This window comes from Hyaena hyaena, unplaced genomic scaffold (assembly GCF_003009895.1).
Source record: "Hyaena hyaena isolate Hyena2069 unplaced genomic scaffold, ASM300989v1 scaffold_44, whole genome shotgun sequence".
Classification (NCBI taxonomy): Eukaryota; Metazoa; Chordata; class Mammalia; order Carnivora; family Hyaenidae; genus Hyaena; species Hyaena hyaena.
The window spans coordinates 4,565,895-4,579,734 of NW_024080676.1; the positions used below are offsets into that span (position 1 = coordinate 4,565,895).

The window sequence follows — 13,840 nt, forward strand, 5'->3', positions numbered from 1 at the left end:
GGGAGGGACCTCTGCTGGCTCCGGGCCATCTGGCTGTCCCTGCTACCTCCCCACTCCAAGGCTCATTCTGTCCTCTGCCCATCTACCTACCTGTACCCATCCATCCCCCACCCCACCCTGGGCATTTCACAGACATCAGTAGAGGCAAGAGTGAACTGGAGACTGGCCAGACCACCCCATCGTTCCATGGGTGAGGGGACAGAGCAGGTACTTGAACCCAGTACTGTCAGTGCCCAGAAGGCTTTGATGTGGGTCGTCCCCTCCCTGTGGCCTCGGACAACAGCAGCTTCTTTCCACAGCCTTTGTCAGGAAGGGGATGAAGCCAGGGGTGCCAGGCTGGTCCTGCAGCTGGGGGGACGTATGCCAAAGTGCCTGCTGCAGCCCCTCACTTGTGGGAATCTCCATTCCCACCTCAGGCCATTGGGGCTGTTTCCCCTCACTGTTTCACAGGCTGTCTCTTGACACAAGGGAAAGTCAGAAAGCAATGTCTGGATAGATATTTATTGGGAAGTCACTCTTAGGCTCTTTCCAGGCTGCCTGTGTGACCAGCAGGGTGGACGTGGGGACGGGGCAGCTGACAGGTGCTGTAAGCAACCACATGGGTGGTTTACCCGTTTGTGGGCCCTCACCACCCCGAAAGGCTCAGAGCAAGCCACATCTGAACAACCCCAACAGCCAGCTTGCTGACCTGCATCTGGGCCATCAGAGCAGTGGGCATATCTTGCTTTCTAAACCGAGACACCCATGGAAGAATATTCTAGCACCTGGTCTGGCTACTGTACCTGAGAGCCAATGCTTCTGCATGGAAGTACAGGGAGACAATGCAGGGATGAGCTCAGAGGCCACTTCTCCATCTAATGCTATCACTCCTGGCCATCTACTTAATGGCCTCATACCAGTGTTCTGATGGGGCTACAGGGTTCTGTGAGCAGAGGCATGACCCCTGCTCAGGGTCTGCACCCAGCTCAGCTCAGACCTTGGCCACTCTCTTTCCTGGTCATTGCCTCCTGGGCTCTAGATCCTAGTTGGGATGCTTGGTTGGGGCCTTCTCTGCCCAGACGTCCCTGCCACTCCCCTAGGCACTGTCCTTGCTTTCCTGCCTCCTGTCAGCATCTCCAGGTGGGCTGGGCCCCTCCCACCCCTTCTGCGTCTGGTTGGGCATTTGTCTCCCTATTTAAACTGTCAATCTGCAGAGAAGGCGCGTTTGTGGACTCCCCTTGGCAGAGTTCATTGCTGATTGAAAATGTATTAGGATTCGGGGCTTGCTCTGGGACCCTCCCAACCACCCAGCCACATGTGCCCATGCCTCACTGCCTGGCCTCTGCCTGAACTAATTGCTTCCCTTTGTCACAATCTCAGTAGAAAACTGTTTAAAATCAATCCAATTATGTTGTTCAGGCGCACACTGAAATGTTGAAGGGGTGTGGGGCAGAATATATCCTTTTTAAGAACAGTTATTTGTGTCAAAACCAATCTGTAAAAACTTGAACCACCCACAGAGACAAGTAGCTTAAGTATTTGACACAAATTAGTGTTTTTTTTAACAATTGTGAAGGGCAGGGAGCTGAGAAGGGGAAATGTGCAGGAAGAAGAAAAAAATCATCATGTGAAAGGCACGCCCAGAAATGTGCTGCCTGTGTAGCCATGAACATTTGTCACAGCAAATGTGGATAGAAGGTGGAAGGGAATACTGTATTCTCAGTGTCTTTCTTGGAATATGCACTCAAGAAGTCACAGCTAAAAATCTTATGGGAGAGATACTCAGCATCAAATTAAACCCACAACGAGTGACCACTCCACACTCACTAGGGTGGCTATAAACAAAAAGGCAAATGATACCAGGTATTGGCAAGGATGCAGACAAAACGGAACCCTTATAATACATTGCTGGTAGGAATGTAAATGGCATTTATAGCCACTCTGGAAAACTGACAATTTTTTTAAATGTTAAACACAAATTTCCTACGTGAGCCAGAGATTCTAAGAAAAATAAAAGCATTTGTGCACATAAAGATTTGTAAGCAAATATTCACAGCAGCATTATCATAGTGATTCCAAAGTGTATATCCAGATGTCCACCAACTAGAAAGGATAAACACAATGTGGTCTATCCACTCAATAGGAAATTACTTGGCAATAAATAAAAAGGAACAAAGTACTAGTACATACTGCAATGTGGACGAACCTCAAACACACAGTGCTGGGGCATCCGAGTGGCTCAGTCGGCTAAACGTCTGACTTCAGCTCAGGTCATGATCTCACAGTTTGTGGGTTCAAGCCCCACATCAGGCTCTGTGCTGACAGCTCAGAGCCTGGAGCCTGCTTCAGATTCTGTGTCTCCCGCTCTCTCTGCCCCTCCCCTGCTCGCACTCTGTCACTCTGTCCCTCTCTCTCAACAATAAATAAACATTAAAAAAATAAACAAAAACCACAATGCTAAGTGAAAGAAGTCAGTCACAAAAGATGATACATCATGATGATTCCATTTTTATGAAATGTTCAGAGAAAGCAAAATACAAAGACAGAAATTAGACGAGAGGCTGCCTGGGGATAAGCTGGCAATTGGGACTGACTTTATTTTATTATATTTTTTTTTTGGGGGGACTGACTTTAAAAAGGACACAAGAGATTTTGACAGGGGTGATGGAAATGTTCTAAAATTTGATTGTGGTGATAGTTGAACAATTGTAAATATACTAAAACTCACTGAATTATACACTTGGAACAGGTGAATTTTATGGTATATAAGTTATACCTCATGAAAGTGTTTTTTAAAAGTTTTGTTTATTTATTTTGAGAGAGAGAGAGAACATGAGCAGGGGAAGGGCAGAGAGAGAGACACAGAATCTCAAGCAGGCTCTGCAATGTCAGCATAGAGCCCGATATGGGTCTTGAACCCATGAACTGTGAGATCATGACCTGAGCTGAAATTGAGTTGGACGGTTAACCAACTGAGCCACCTAGGTGCCCCTCATGAAAGCTGTTTAAAAAAAAAAAAACTTAGGGGGATACTGGGTGGTTCAGTCGATTAAGTGTCTGACTTTGGCTCAGGTCATGATCTCACGTTTCGTGGGTTCAAGCCCCGCATCGGGCTCTGTGCTGACAACTCAGAGCCTGGAGCCTGCTTCAGATTCTATGTCTCCTTCTCTTTCTGACCCTCTCCTGCTCATGTTGCCCCCCTCTCTCTCTCTCTTTCAGAAATAAATAAAACATTAAAAAAAAAACTTAGAAAAATCTCTTAGGGCAAGGAAAACTGCAGCAAAATCAGTACTGAGACACAGGCCCTGAGCCATGGACAAATGCAGCAGGATGTAAGGAGTCCATATCAGGCCTGACACACGATTCAGTCAAGGAGTTTAACCATCCAAACCTATATTGAGAATACCCGATTATACCTCAGATTTGTGTTTCTTTTATTCTTGTTTCAAACTGCATTTTGTTTGTTAACATATAATAGTTGTTTCCGAAAGTCCAGTTCTGTTTTACAGCCTTTAAATAATAAAGTCTATCCTTATGGAGAAAGCACAATTGAGGGGAAAGCTGACCACCTTCTTGATGATGGTGAAAGAGATGTCGGAGACCAAACCCCTGCTCTACCAGATGTTGTGTGACCTTGAGTGCATCACATGATCTCCTGCCTCATTTCTTCATCAGTGAAGTCAGGGATGCTAGACACCCACCTCCCCTCCCCATAGGCCACTGTAAGTATCCAATAATATAATACACAGAAAGGTCAGTGGCCTGGCATTCCGTGAAGACTCACTAAATAGCAGTGACTGTTGTTTTCAGAGTCACCACTATTTCGATCTCACCCGGGGGGAGACTTCCTGTTCTAACATTCTGCTCCAGCTCTGTGCCCCACTACTGCCCTCTGGGCAGTGGCCAAGATCTCAGCATGCTGTCTGGTGGTACTCGCTGAAATCCAGCCAGGTGAGCAGACACTGACAGAAGCCATCCTCAGGAAGCGCAATCCATTTGATCTGTTCACTCTCCTTCCACCATGAGAGGGTGACAGGCTCCTCACACGAGGCACTCAGTCCCATTCCCCATCCCCAAGGCTTTCCTGCATGGGGGTCTCCGACCTTGAAATCTCCTGAGCACGTTTCTCTTGGCCATCCCACCAGCTGCATGAAATAATGCACCTTGCCACTGTCTCCCTGTAACTTCTAATTTCACATATTTGGCAAGATTTCCCCATAGTGCTCCATCCCCCTCTCCTTGGCTATAAGTAAGTTAATTAGCAGGCGCAGGCTGCAGGCGGGCACCTGGGCTTTAACAAGTTTGTCTTTGTGGCTAACATCCCTGCTGACGGGTGTGGTTCCTGGGGAGCAGGAGCTGTGCCTTTCTTTGACCTGTTTCACATCCATGCTGGCCCTCCGCGCACATATTACCTGATGGAGAGCACTGTCCGGTGGATAAACAATGGCAGGATGACAAGGACAACAATGGCCATGGCGATATTAACAGTACATGCCCTTAAGCACATAGCTCTGGACCCACAGGTCAGCCCATCAAGTCACACTGCAGATAAGGACTCCTTTTTCAAGCATGACCACAAGGGCAATCTCAAATGAAGAAGGAACGTTAGAATTCAAACATCACTGTTTCAAGATCCCTACAGAATGAATGGGCACAGGCACTGAAATACACAGCTGTGTCCATTACACACAGAGAGAGAACCAGGTATCATACGCCTCCCGAAGGAGGTACACAGTTCTGTGGAGTCATCCTGCCTAAAAAAGAAAAAAAAAATCCGAACCTGACCAAGCTCCCAGATAGAATTTTCTATCTGCAGGACACAGACAGGACAGAGGAGGGTGTGAAGCTACACCTCAGGGAATGGAATCTCCCAGCAATGTGCAGACCGCGGGGAGCTTGCGGATGCAATCATGCAGTGTCTTCAACAAACACAGCTCAAGGAACAAGGCCATGAGGGGACACATAGACACTAAAAACAACTTAGTGATGCATCAGCCAACATCAGCCAGTTGTATCGCCTCGGCCTGATTCAGGGGCGTCAGGGTGGCTCAGTCAGTTAAGCGTCCGACTTTGGCTCAGGTCATGATCTCGCGGCTCTTGGGTTCGAGCCCCGCATCGGACTCTGTGCTGACAGCTCAGAGCGTGAAGCCTGTTTCAGATTATGTGTCTCCCTCTCTCTCTGCCCCACCCCCACTCATGCTCTGTCTCTGTCTCAAGAATAAATAAAAGCTTTGGAAAAAAAAACCCTCCTTATTCAGCCAAGTTATTTTAAAAGCTGTATACCATATATGAGACACTTAATTTTAACACTAATTAGATACCTAATGATATCAAAGAAGTGTTAAATTTTTAGATATAGTAACAGTGCTGTGGTTGTGTTTTCAAACGTTTGTGCCTCTTATACATATGTGTGAAGTCTGTGTAGATGATGAGTGATGTCTGGGGCTTACTTCCAGATAGTCTGGGAGGTAGGAAGGAGGGATGTAATGAAACAAGACTGGCCGTGAGTTAGAGCTGGGCGATGGAAACTAGGAGGCTCACTACGCTGCTTTTAATATGCTTATAATTTTCTCCAATAAAAGATTAAAATAAATGCCTAGGGTTGTTTCTCTCTAATTTTTAATTTATAGCCATCATTGCTATGGCCATATTTCATCTGATTTAAGATATTATCAATTGCGGGGCGCCTGGGTGGCTTAGTCGGTTAAGCGTCTGACTTTCGCTTAGGTCATGATCTCGCAGTTTGTGGGTTCGAGCCCCGCGTTGGGCTCTGGGCTGACTGCCAGCTCAGAGCCTGGAGCCTGTTTCAGTCTGTGACTCCCTCTCTGACCCTCCCCTGCTCACACTGTCTCTCTCTCTCCTAGAAATAAATAAAAAAACATTGAAAAAAATCTAAAAAAAAAAAGATATTATCAGTTGCAAGATGCTCTATTATTTTATGTACTGTCAGAAAAGAACAAAATCCTGCCAATTAAATGACATGCCACTGGTTGTACTATTTATCCCAGCTTAGAGCTGTTAATGCAGAAACAATGGATGTCTTAGAATTGATGTTATTATTATTAATTACAGCCAGCACTTAAGGAGCATTAAGCTCCGTGTAAACATCCCCTTTTCTCTCATAACACCCGCATGAAGAAACTAGTCTCATTTTATGAATGAGTGAACTGAGGCCCAGAGAAGCTAAATAAGCTGCCTAGAGTCACACAGCTAATAAGGGCCACAGGTGGGATTTGGACTCAGGACTATCCGATCCTAAATCTGTGCTCTTTCCTTTGTGAGAGGCCACTCCTGGTAAGCAAAAGGTACAGGGCGAGACAGCTGCCTGTCCCCGGGGGGCTGTCACCTCCCCCTAAGTCTGAGGGGAGGAGGGCACTCACAGGGTCTGGATGGCCCGCAGGGAGGTGAAAGTGCCCCTGGCGAGACTCTGGATCTTGTTGTCATACAGTGAGAGGAGCGACAGGTTCTGCAGATCCTGGAAGGCGTCGGGCCGGACGCAGTTGATCTTGTTGGCGTTCAAGAGCCTGTGGGCAGACCGGGGCTGGGTGGTGAGGGGAAGCACGCGGAATCGGCTGCATCAACACGGCCTGGGCCCCTCCCTGGCACGAAGCATGCACTGTCTCGGGGAGAAGCACGGGGGCACAGGGGCACTGGCCGCCTGCACGTCCGCTCTGTACGGCAAGCCGAGAAGTCCGACTGCCCTCTCTGAGCGAGCAACTGCTACAAGTGGGGTTCTTGGGACGCAGAGCGCACAGTGGTCAGGCCACCTCCCAAAGGCATTTGGGGGGCTCCCCTTCTTTCCAGAGACTGCTGGGTTTCCAGGTATCTGAGATGGGGCTTTTAGATTCTGTGCCTCTTGGAATCTGGGAGAGAACCCTTGCCTGGACCCTCATGGTTCAAGGAGGCTGAGCTGGGTCCGGATGTCCCCCTGCAGGCGGCAAGTCTGTCCCCAGCCTTGCTGACCTCCTTGGGAACACAGGCTGCATCTCGGGACCCTCTCAGCTCAGGTGTCCTGCAACCAGCTCTGAACCTTGAACCCCCCTCCCTCTCTGGCCTCGGCAGAGTCCCAGAGTCCCTCACAGCACCCCCAGCGCTGCCATCATCCAAGCTCCTTGCCTCAACGAGTCCCGCACCCCAAAGAGGCTGACAAGGCTAGTCTGAGAGGCCAGAGGAATACCAGCCCCTCCCTGGGCGCCACCCCAGGACACCTGCAGATGGGTCCTTACAGGAGCTGTAGGGTGTACAGGCCTCCAAACACACCCCGGGGGAGGTCTGTGATCTTGTTCCCATACAGGACCCTGGAGACAAAAGACGGCAGAAAGAGACAGTAAGGACAGCCAGCCAGGACGGACAGGGCTCTGCCAGTTATGCTCACACAATGGCACCACCTCTAAGCCACTCACAGGGCACAGCAGGGCGGCGTAGATTTGTTGTAACAAGTTGCCAGCAGGTGGCAGTAAGGTGTGTTACTAACAGTTCCCCATTTGTAGGTTGCAAAAGTTACTCTATGGGCGAGAGGCAGTAATGATCCCCACTACTGCAAGACCAGCCCCCCAAGACCCACTCTCTGCCTCAAGCATGGAGCCAGCAGAAGCCTGCAAAGGGGCCCTTTGGGGAACTTCATGGGAAATTAACACGGCCCTGGAGCTAAAAGGTTTAAGGAGGAGAAAATCTCATAAGCAGGATAATTAACATATTTTCAGAGAATTACTGGAAGAAAACACGAATGCAAGACGTCACATGCAGAATAAGCTCTGATGTCAAGCAACAGCAAACACCCTGGAAAGAAAGATCAGTTTAGCCGAGCTGAGATCTGGGTGGTGGGGGTCCAAGTGGGTGTCTTATCGATTAGTTCTCTGTGTTGAGCAGGAATTCCGGTATCTGATCCAACAAAAAGCAAAGGTTCAAAAAAGCCACGCAGGCAAGAATGGGTTTGGGCAGAGTATGAAGTACCAACAGGGTTTGGGGACATTCCTAGTATCGCAAGCAGCCCCCCTAAACACCCACCCCTGTCAACGGTTCGGCCTAAGTTAAAAACAGTACATGCAGTGTCTTCACACATGGCTCCAAGATCCTTCCTGGAGGGGGGCATGGCAGAAGCAAAGGCCCTGTGGTGGGATCCAGGCTGCCCCCTCCCCCTGGGGGGGGGCTCAATGTGGCCTGAGTGGGGAAAACAAATGGAATAATAGCTTGGATTTTACCCAGCCAGCACCAGGAAGCCTCTGAGATGATCAGATTTGCATTTGGAAAGATCCCTCAATCTGCTGGGTGGAGAACAGAGTGGAGGGGACAGGGGCTGAAGCAGGGAGACAAAAGTCAGGGTCTGCCAAGGTGGACACTGTCAATGGGATCTATTAACATGACATCAGCACAAAAGTCCCCAAATGGTGGGGAGATGGCTTTGACCAGGTAATCATGAGCAATAGGAACCTAGTGAAGTGTTACTGCTTTTCGGCAAGCCACCTCTAGAATCTGATCTCCTCAGACAATGATGGAGACTCATTATCAGGCTGTCAGGTACAGTTGTGTCGGTTGTATACTGCACAACTTACAGGGTGCCATTCACAAATGGTCCCACCCACTACCTCAGACTCTACTCCAAGAGAATAAGGCTTACACAGAGGCACTGAGCTGGCAGCCTCATGCACTCCCCAAGGAGGAGTTCCAGCCCATTTCACTTCTCAGGGCCCTAATCTAGGCAAGGCATGTGTCCAGTGCTGCCAAGGACAAGCAGAAACACTCACTCTTGAGAGTAACAAAAGGCCCCTTCCAATGGGGAACTCGCCCAACTACAGTGCACTCTCTGTATAGACAAAGTACTGTCGGACCTCAGACAGCAAGAGGCTTGGTGAACTTGGAGTACAAGCAAGGGTGCTGGGAAAAGGAGAGACGAAGTAACATGTCCAAGATGAATTTTTGAAGCTGCGTGACATTTTATAGATTGATAGACCCCCTGCCCTCTACACGCACACACAGTAAACGCTCCAGGGAAGGAAAATGGACAGAAGTGGAGGAAAACACTTTTTTCACATCACTCACCACAACCTGGGATCAGAGCACATTCAGGAGGAAAGATACAAGGTGTGACAGTTGTCACAACTGGAGCTGGGAGTGGCTGCCCTTACACGGGAGCTAGGGAAAGTTTAGGGGCATAGAGTGCTGGGCCTCTGTGGGGAGGGGGTGCCGACAGGAAGGCTGGGCCAAGTCAGAAGACTGCAGCAAAGGATGCTGGGAAAATCCCCTTCGTGGCAGGAAGAGCATCAGAGTTGCCAGGGGTGACAGCTCTGCCTTGCTTCTCGAGGCACTCGGCCCTGGGTTCCTTCTACCCCTTCCCAGGTCAGAGCGTCCACCAGAGAGGAACAGGGAGCTGGGCACGGTAGCCCCCTCCAGGGCCCATCTGAGGGCTGCAGCCCAGGGGTGGGGGGCTCCCTGGACTCTGGCAGACTTGCACTGCTACTCACAGCGAGTTCAGGGAACGGAGGCCCTGGAAGGCATCGGGAGCGATCTCTGCAATCTGGTTGTTGCTCAGGTCTCTGCAAAGTGTGCGGGAGGGGAGATGGCTGAATCCTGTGGCAGCCACCACGCCCCTCCTCCCAGATGCCATGGGAGGGCAGATTAGGAAAATGAGGGGCCAGTTCTCACATCCACCTGAAATGCCCCTAGCCACTATTTCCCCATGCCGTGTGAGAGTCATGCTCTGGCCCGGCAGTCCAGCCTTGGTCTGTTCTTGACAAAGCCTTACCCCGCATCCCAGCTTCCCCTACACCCCTCTCACGACCTAGTAGCACCCCTGCTGAAATAGGAGGGTGACGGTCAGCTCCGGTCACGTGCCAGACTCGGGCTCAACACCCCATTTAGGCCTCACAATGACCCTATGAGGAGGTCACAGCACCGCCATCCGCACTTCACAGATGACCTTGGCAGGCAGAGTCAAGACCTGCCCCGTGGCTGCGGCTGCCTGCGCCAGACTCTTCCTCCTGCCCCAGGCTGACTCCCAGGAAGCAGCAGGAAGCACTCACATCCTCCGCAGTTTTCGGTAGGGAGAGAAGGCTCCTGGAGGGATGGACTTGATCCCATTGAGCTCCAGGCGGCTGCAGAGAGAGCACACAGAGGAAGCCCAGGTCGGGTCACCCCAGTCCTGACCGCTGCCTACTGGGCTCGCCTGCCTAAATGGGTCTTTTGCCCCTGTTCCCAAACTCCGTCTGGAGTAGATGGGCTGGTGGAAGCAGGGAAAGGGGCGGTTGTATTTGAGCCCCATCATCTCAGGCTTGGTGCTGCAAGGGGCCCACAAGTCAGGCTAAGAAACCGACGGCAGTAGACCCACTCAGCTGGGTTGGACAAATGGACCACAGACAGACACCCTCCCCCAGCTCTCTAGAGCTGCCCGGCTTTGGGTGGAGGGCTCAGCCCAGCTCAGGCCAACTGGATCTCCTCCATTTGCATGGAGGGGCCTCGGGCAAGCCCTGCGTGGAGCCTGCCCCCACTCCTCCCTGGACGGCCAGAGGCGGGCCCTCCCCTGAGGGCCGGCACCCCAGTACCCTCCCTGCCCTATACTCACATCTCTGTCATGGTCTCTGGCAGGTTGGCGGGGATGGCGGTGAGGCCTTTGCCACGACAGTCCACGATGCCGTTGCTGCAGGTACACATGGCCGGGCAGGAGCCGGAGGACAGCGTGCAGGAAGGCACTCGCCCCGCTTCCCCTTGGCCTGAGGAAACAGTGGGCTGTGACCTGGGGGTGTCCCGTGTCAGCACCTCCCACCCCAGATACAGTATTATGGGTGGGAACAGGGCACCTAGTGTTTCTCTGAGTGAGGCTGAACCACAGAGCACCAGGGGCTACCACGTAACTCTGTGGGTGCCTGGCACATAGCACGTGCTTGCTAGATGTTTGCTGAACTTGAATCTGAACCTAACTATGTTGCATGAGAGTATGACTCACACTAGGAAATCCTGGCCTAAATTCTGCAGCTCCAGGTTCTAGTCCATGTCACCCAACACTCTGAGACCGAGTCTCCTCATTGGTCACGAGAGAATGACAAGGACTATGTTTATGGGGCACCCACTCTGTGCCACACACAACAGTAAGTGTTACACACGTAGTAACTCATTTAATGCTACTGCTGAACCCATGAGGAGTGTGATGTTATTGTAGCCATTTTGCAGGTGGGAAAACTGAGTCCTTGATATTTATTAATTTGTGGAAATCACACAGCTAATAGGTGGTAAAACCAGGATAAAACCTAGTGGCTGATAGAGATTTTTCTAATTGAAGTACGACATACAGAGTGCACCATCTTAAGTGGAGAGCTGCTGAATTTCTACTGATGGATACGCCCATAGAACTGTCCCCAGACACAGCATTTCTATTACCCAGGAAGGCTTTCCCATGCCCCTCCTCCAAGGTAACCACTATTCTCAGATCTGTCACCAAAGTTCTGCTCTCCTCACTTGCGGACTTGACATAAATGAAATCAGAGAGCAGGCCCTCTTCGTGTCTGGCTTCTTTCGCTCAATATAAAATCTTTGAGATTCGCCCATGTCATGGTGTGTATCTGTACTTTGTTCTTTGTCACTGCTGAGCAGTAGTCTATTGCATGGTTATATCATAACAGGTTAATCCTTTCTCTTGCTGGTGGACATTTGGGTTGTCTCTAACTCTGGGCTATTATGAAAGAAAGCTGTCTTGAATATGCTTGGACATGATGTGTTTGCGAAGGTTGAGAACGGATCATGGATAGGGTAGGAGGGGAAGATGGGTGGGGAAAGGAAGTGATGAGTAGGGACAAGAGGTGATGGATGGGAACAGGAGATAATGGGTGAGGACCGGAGGTGTGAGTGATCCAGGCGGTGGTGGATAAGGGCAGTAGGTGATGAGTAGAAAAAGGAAGTGATAGGTGAAGAGAGGAGGTCATGGATGGGCCAGATGTCAGTGGGTGGTGACAGGAGGTAATGAGAGGGAACAAGATGTGGGGGGGAGGGGCGGGGGTAGCAGGAGGCAGGTGACGGGCAGTCGACAGCCCCAGCAGGGCCTGCACCCACCTGAGCAGCTGAACTCACTCTTCTGGACCTCGGCCACGTTGAGGCCACGCAGGCTGGCGGGGCCCGAGCACTGAGTGAAGAGCCCGATGGTTGGCCGCTGCCTAAGCCACTGGGAGAGCCAGGCCAGGTGGCAGTCACAGAACAGGTGGTTGGAGTGCAGGCGGCTGCAGGGGACAGGGCGGCTCAGGGCCCACCCCCCGGGGCCACCAATGGGATTTCCTGCGGTGGCGGGACACCTCTGGCCGCCGCCCCCTGCCCCCTCCAGCCGCGGGCTGCAGCGTGAGCAGCCATCAGATCCTCACACTGAGCTCACACAGACCCACTGCCCCGAATCACGTACCTCATTTTGAAACACAAAAACAAAGCACCTGTTCTCCGAGTTGAAACCAAATGTAAGACATTCCATATGCTTCCATTTTAGGTCACTCCCCTCCCCCTCTGGCTCAGATACCCCCAGCCAGGGCTGACCACTGAGGATGCAGAGAAGGCGCTCCTTCTTCTGCCTGTGGAAGTCTTCGCCCTCTGCCCCCCTCCTCCCCCGCCAGGGCCCCAGCCCAGCTCGCCCGCCGTCCAGGCTACCCCGGGCTGACTCACAAGGTGCGCAGCTTGGGCATGTGGTTGAAGCTGGACACGGGGATGGTGCTGATGTTGTTGTTGTTCAGGGTCCTGATCAGGGGAAAGCAGAGCCGTTCAGCGGCCACGCAGCAGGAAGTTACACGCGAAGGAGGGACAGGACTTCTCTCTGACAAGCACGCAGACTCTCACACCCAGATCCACGACGGGGCCCAGAGGCTCTGCCCGCCCAGGAGCGCGACACAGAGCTGCCCTCAGGGAAGTCCCCGAGTGGGGCCAGTGGCTAACAGGCAGCTGCCACAGACTGCAGGCACACAAAGCAAGGAGAGGGCACGGCCGACCACGGGCTTGAGCCAGTTTGGAAGTCAGGGTGGGGGTTCACAGGGGGAGACAGGGCGGCATTCCTGCTTCAGGTGTCACAAAGTCCTGGAGGACACTGACACTTCCCTGGACCTCACGTGAGCAGGGTGAGCCTGGGTCACACGCCACAGGCATGACGCCGTGAGCACATGTCCCCCCACCCCCGTCCTGGGTGGCAGGTCTAGGGCAGCAGAGAGCACCGCCTCTGTCCTGGGCTTAGCACTGCCTCCCAGGGCATCCCACGCCCTGTGCTGCTCCCGGCCCCACTCCAGCTGCCGGGGCCTCAGCTCCTGCATTAGTGTGGCCCCGCGGCCTCTGCGGCCCTTCCCTCGCTCTACTTACAGCACCTCCAGCCCCCGCAGAGCCCGGAAAGCCCCTTCCTCGATACAGCTAATCTGGTTCTTGTCCAGCTGTCTGTGGGGCAAAGGAAAGTTGTACAGGAATGCACGTTGCCTAGAGCAGGGGTGTCTTCCCACATGTTCTGATCCAACACTCATTAGTTTAAAAAAAAAAAGGCCTGGCCCCAGTCACCCGTCCAGCACATATATGTTCATCCAAATAGCAAATACCATAAAACCTTGGATTGCGAGTACTTGTTCTGCAAGTGCTCCGTAAGATGAGCAAATGTTTCTAACAAATTTTAATTTGATAAACAAAAAATGCCTTGCGATACAAGTGCTACGCGACAGCTAATGTCACATGATCACAGATGACCAATGGTTCTTGAAGTTCGCTTTGATATACACATGTTTCGGATTACAAGCATGTTTCCAGAATAATTTTTCACAAACCAAGGTTTTACTGTACTCGTAAAAGTTTCAGTTCTTTCTGATTTAGTTAAACAGTACATCTAAATAAAAGTTGTATTCTATTCCTCCACCTAACTGCA

General features: G+C 51.4%; 1 protein-coding gene across 1 annotated transcript in view; it reads right to left on the bottom strand.

Annotated features, from left to right (window-relative positions):
- Positions 1-13,840, bottom strand: part of SLIT1 (slit guidance ligand 1) — a 173,369-nt gene that overhangs the window by 38,340 nt on the left and 121,189 nt on the right. The window contains exons 6-13 of the mRNA XM_039230187.1: positions 13,294-13,365; positions 12,613-12,684; positions 12,019-12,182; positions 10,538-10,685; positions 9,999-10,070; positions 9,441-9,512; positions 7,206-7,277; positions 6,360-6,503 (exon numbers count right to left, since the gene is read on the bottom strand). Of these exons, the coding sequence (XP_039086118.1) occupies positions 6,360-6,503; positions 7,206-7,277; positions 9,441-9,512; positions 9,999-10,070; positions 10,538-10,685; positions 12,019-12,182; positions 12,613-12,684; positions 13,294-13,365 (816 nt within the window). The remainder of the gene's footprint in view (positions 1-6,359; positions 6,504-7,205; positions 7,278-9,440; positions 9,513-9,998; positions 10,071-10,537; positions 10,686-12,018; positions 12,183-12,612; positions 12,685-13,293; positions 13,366-13,840) is intronic.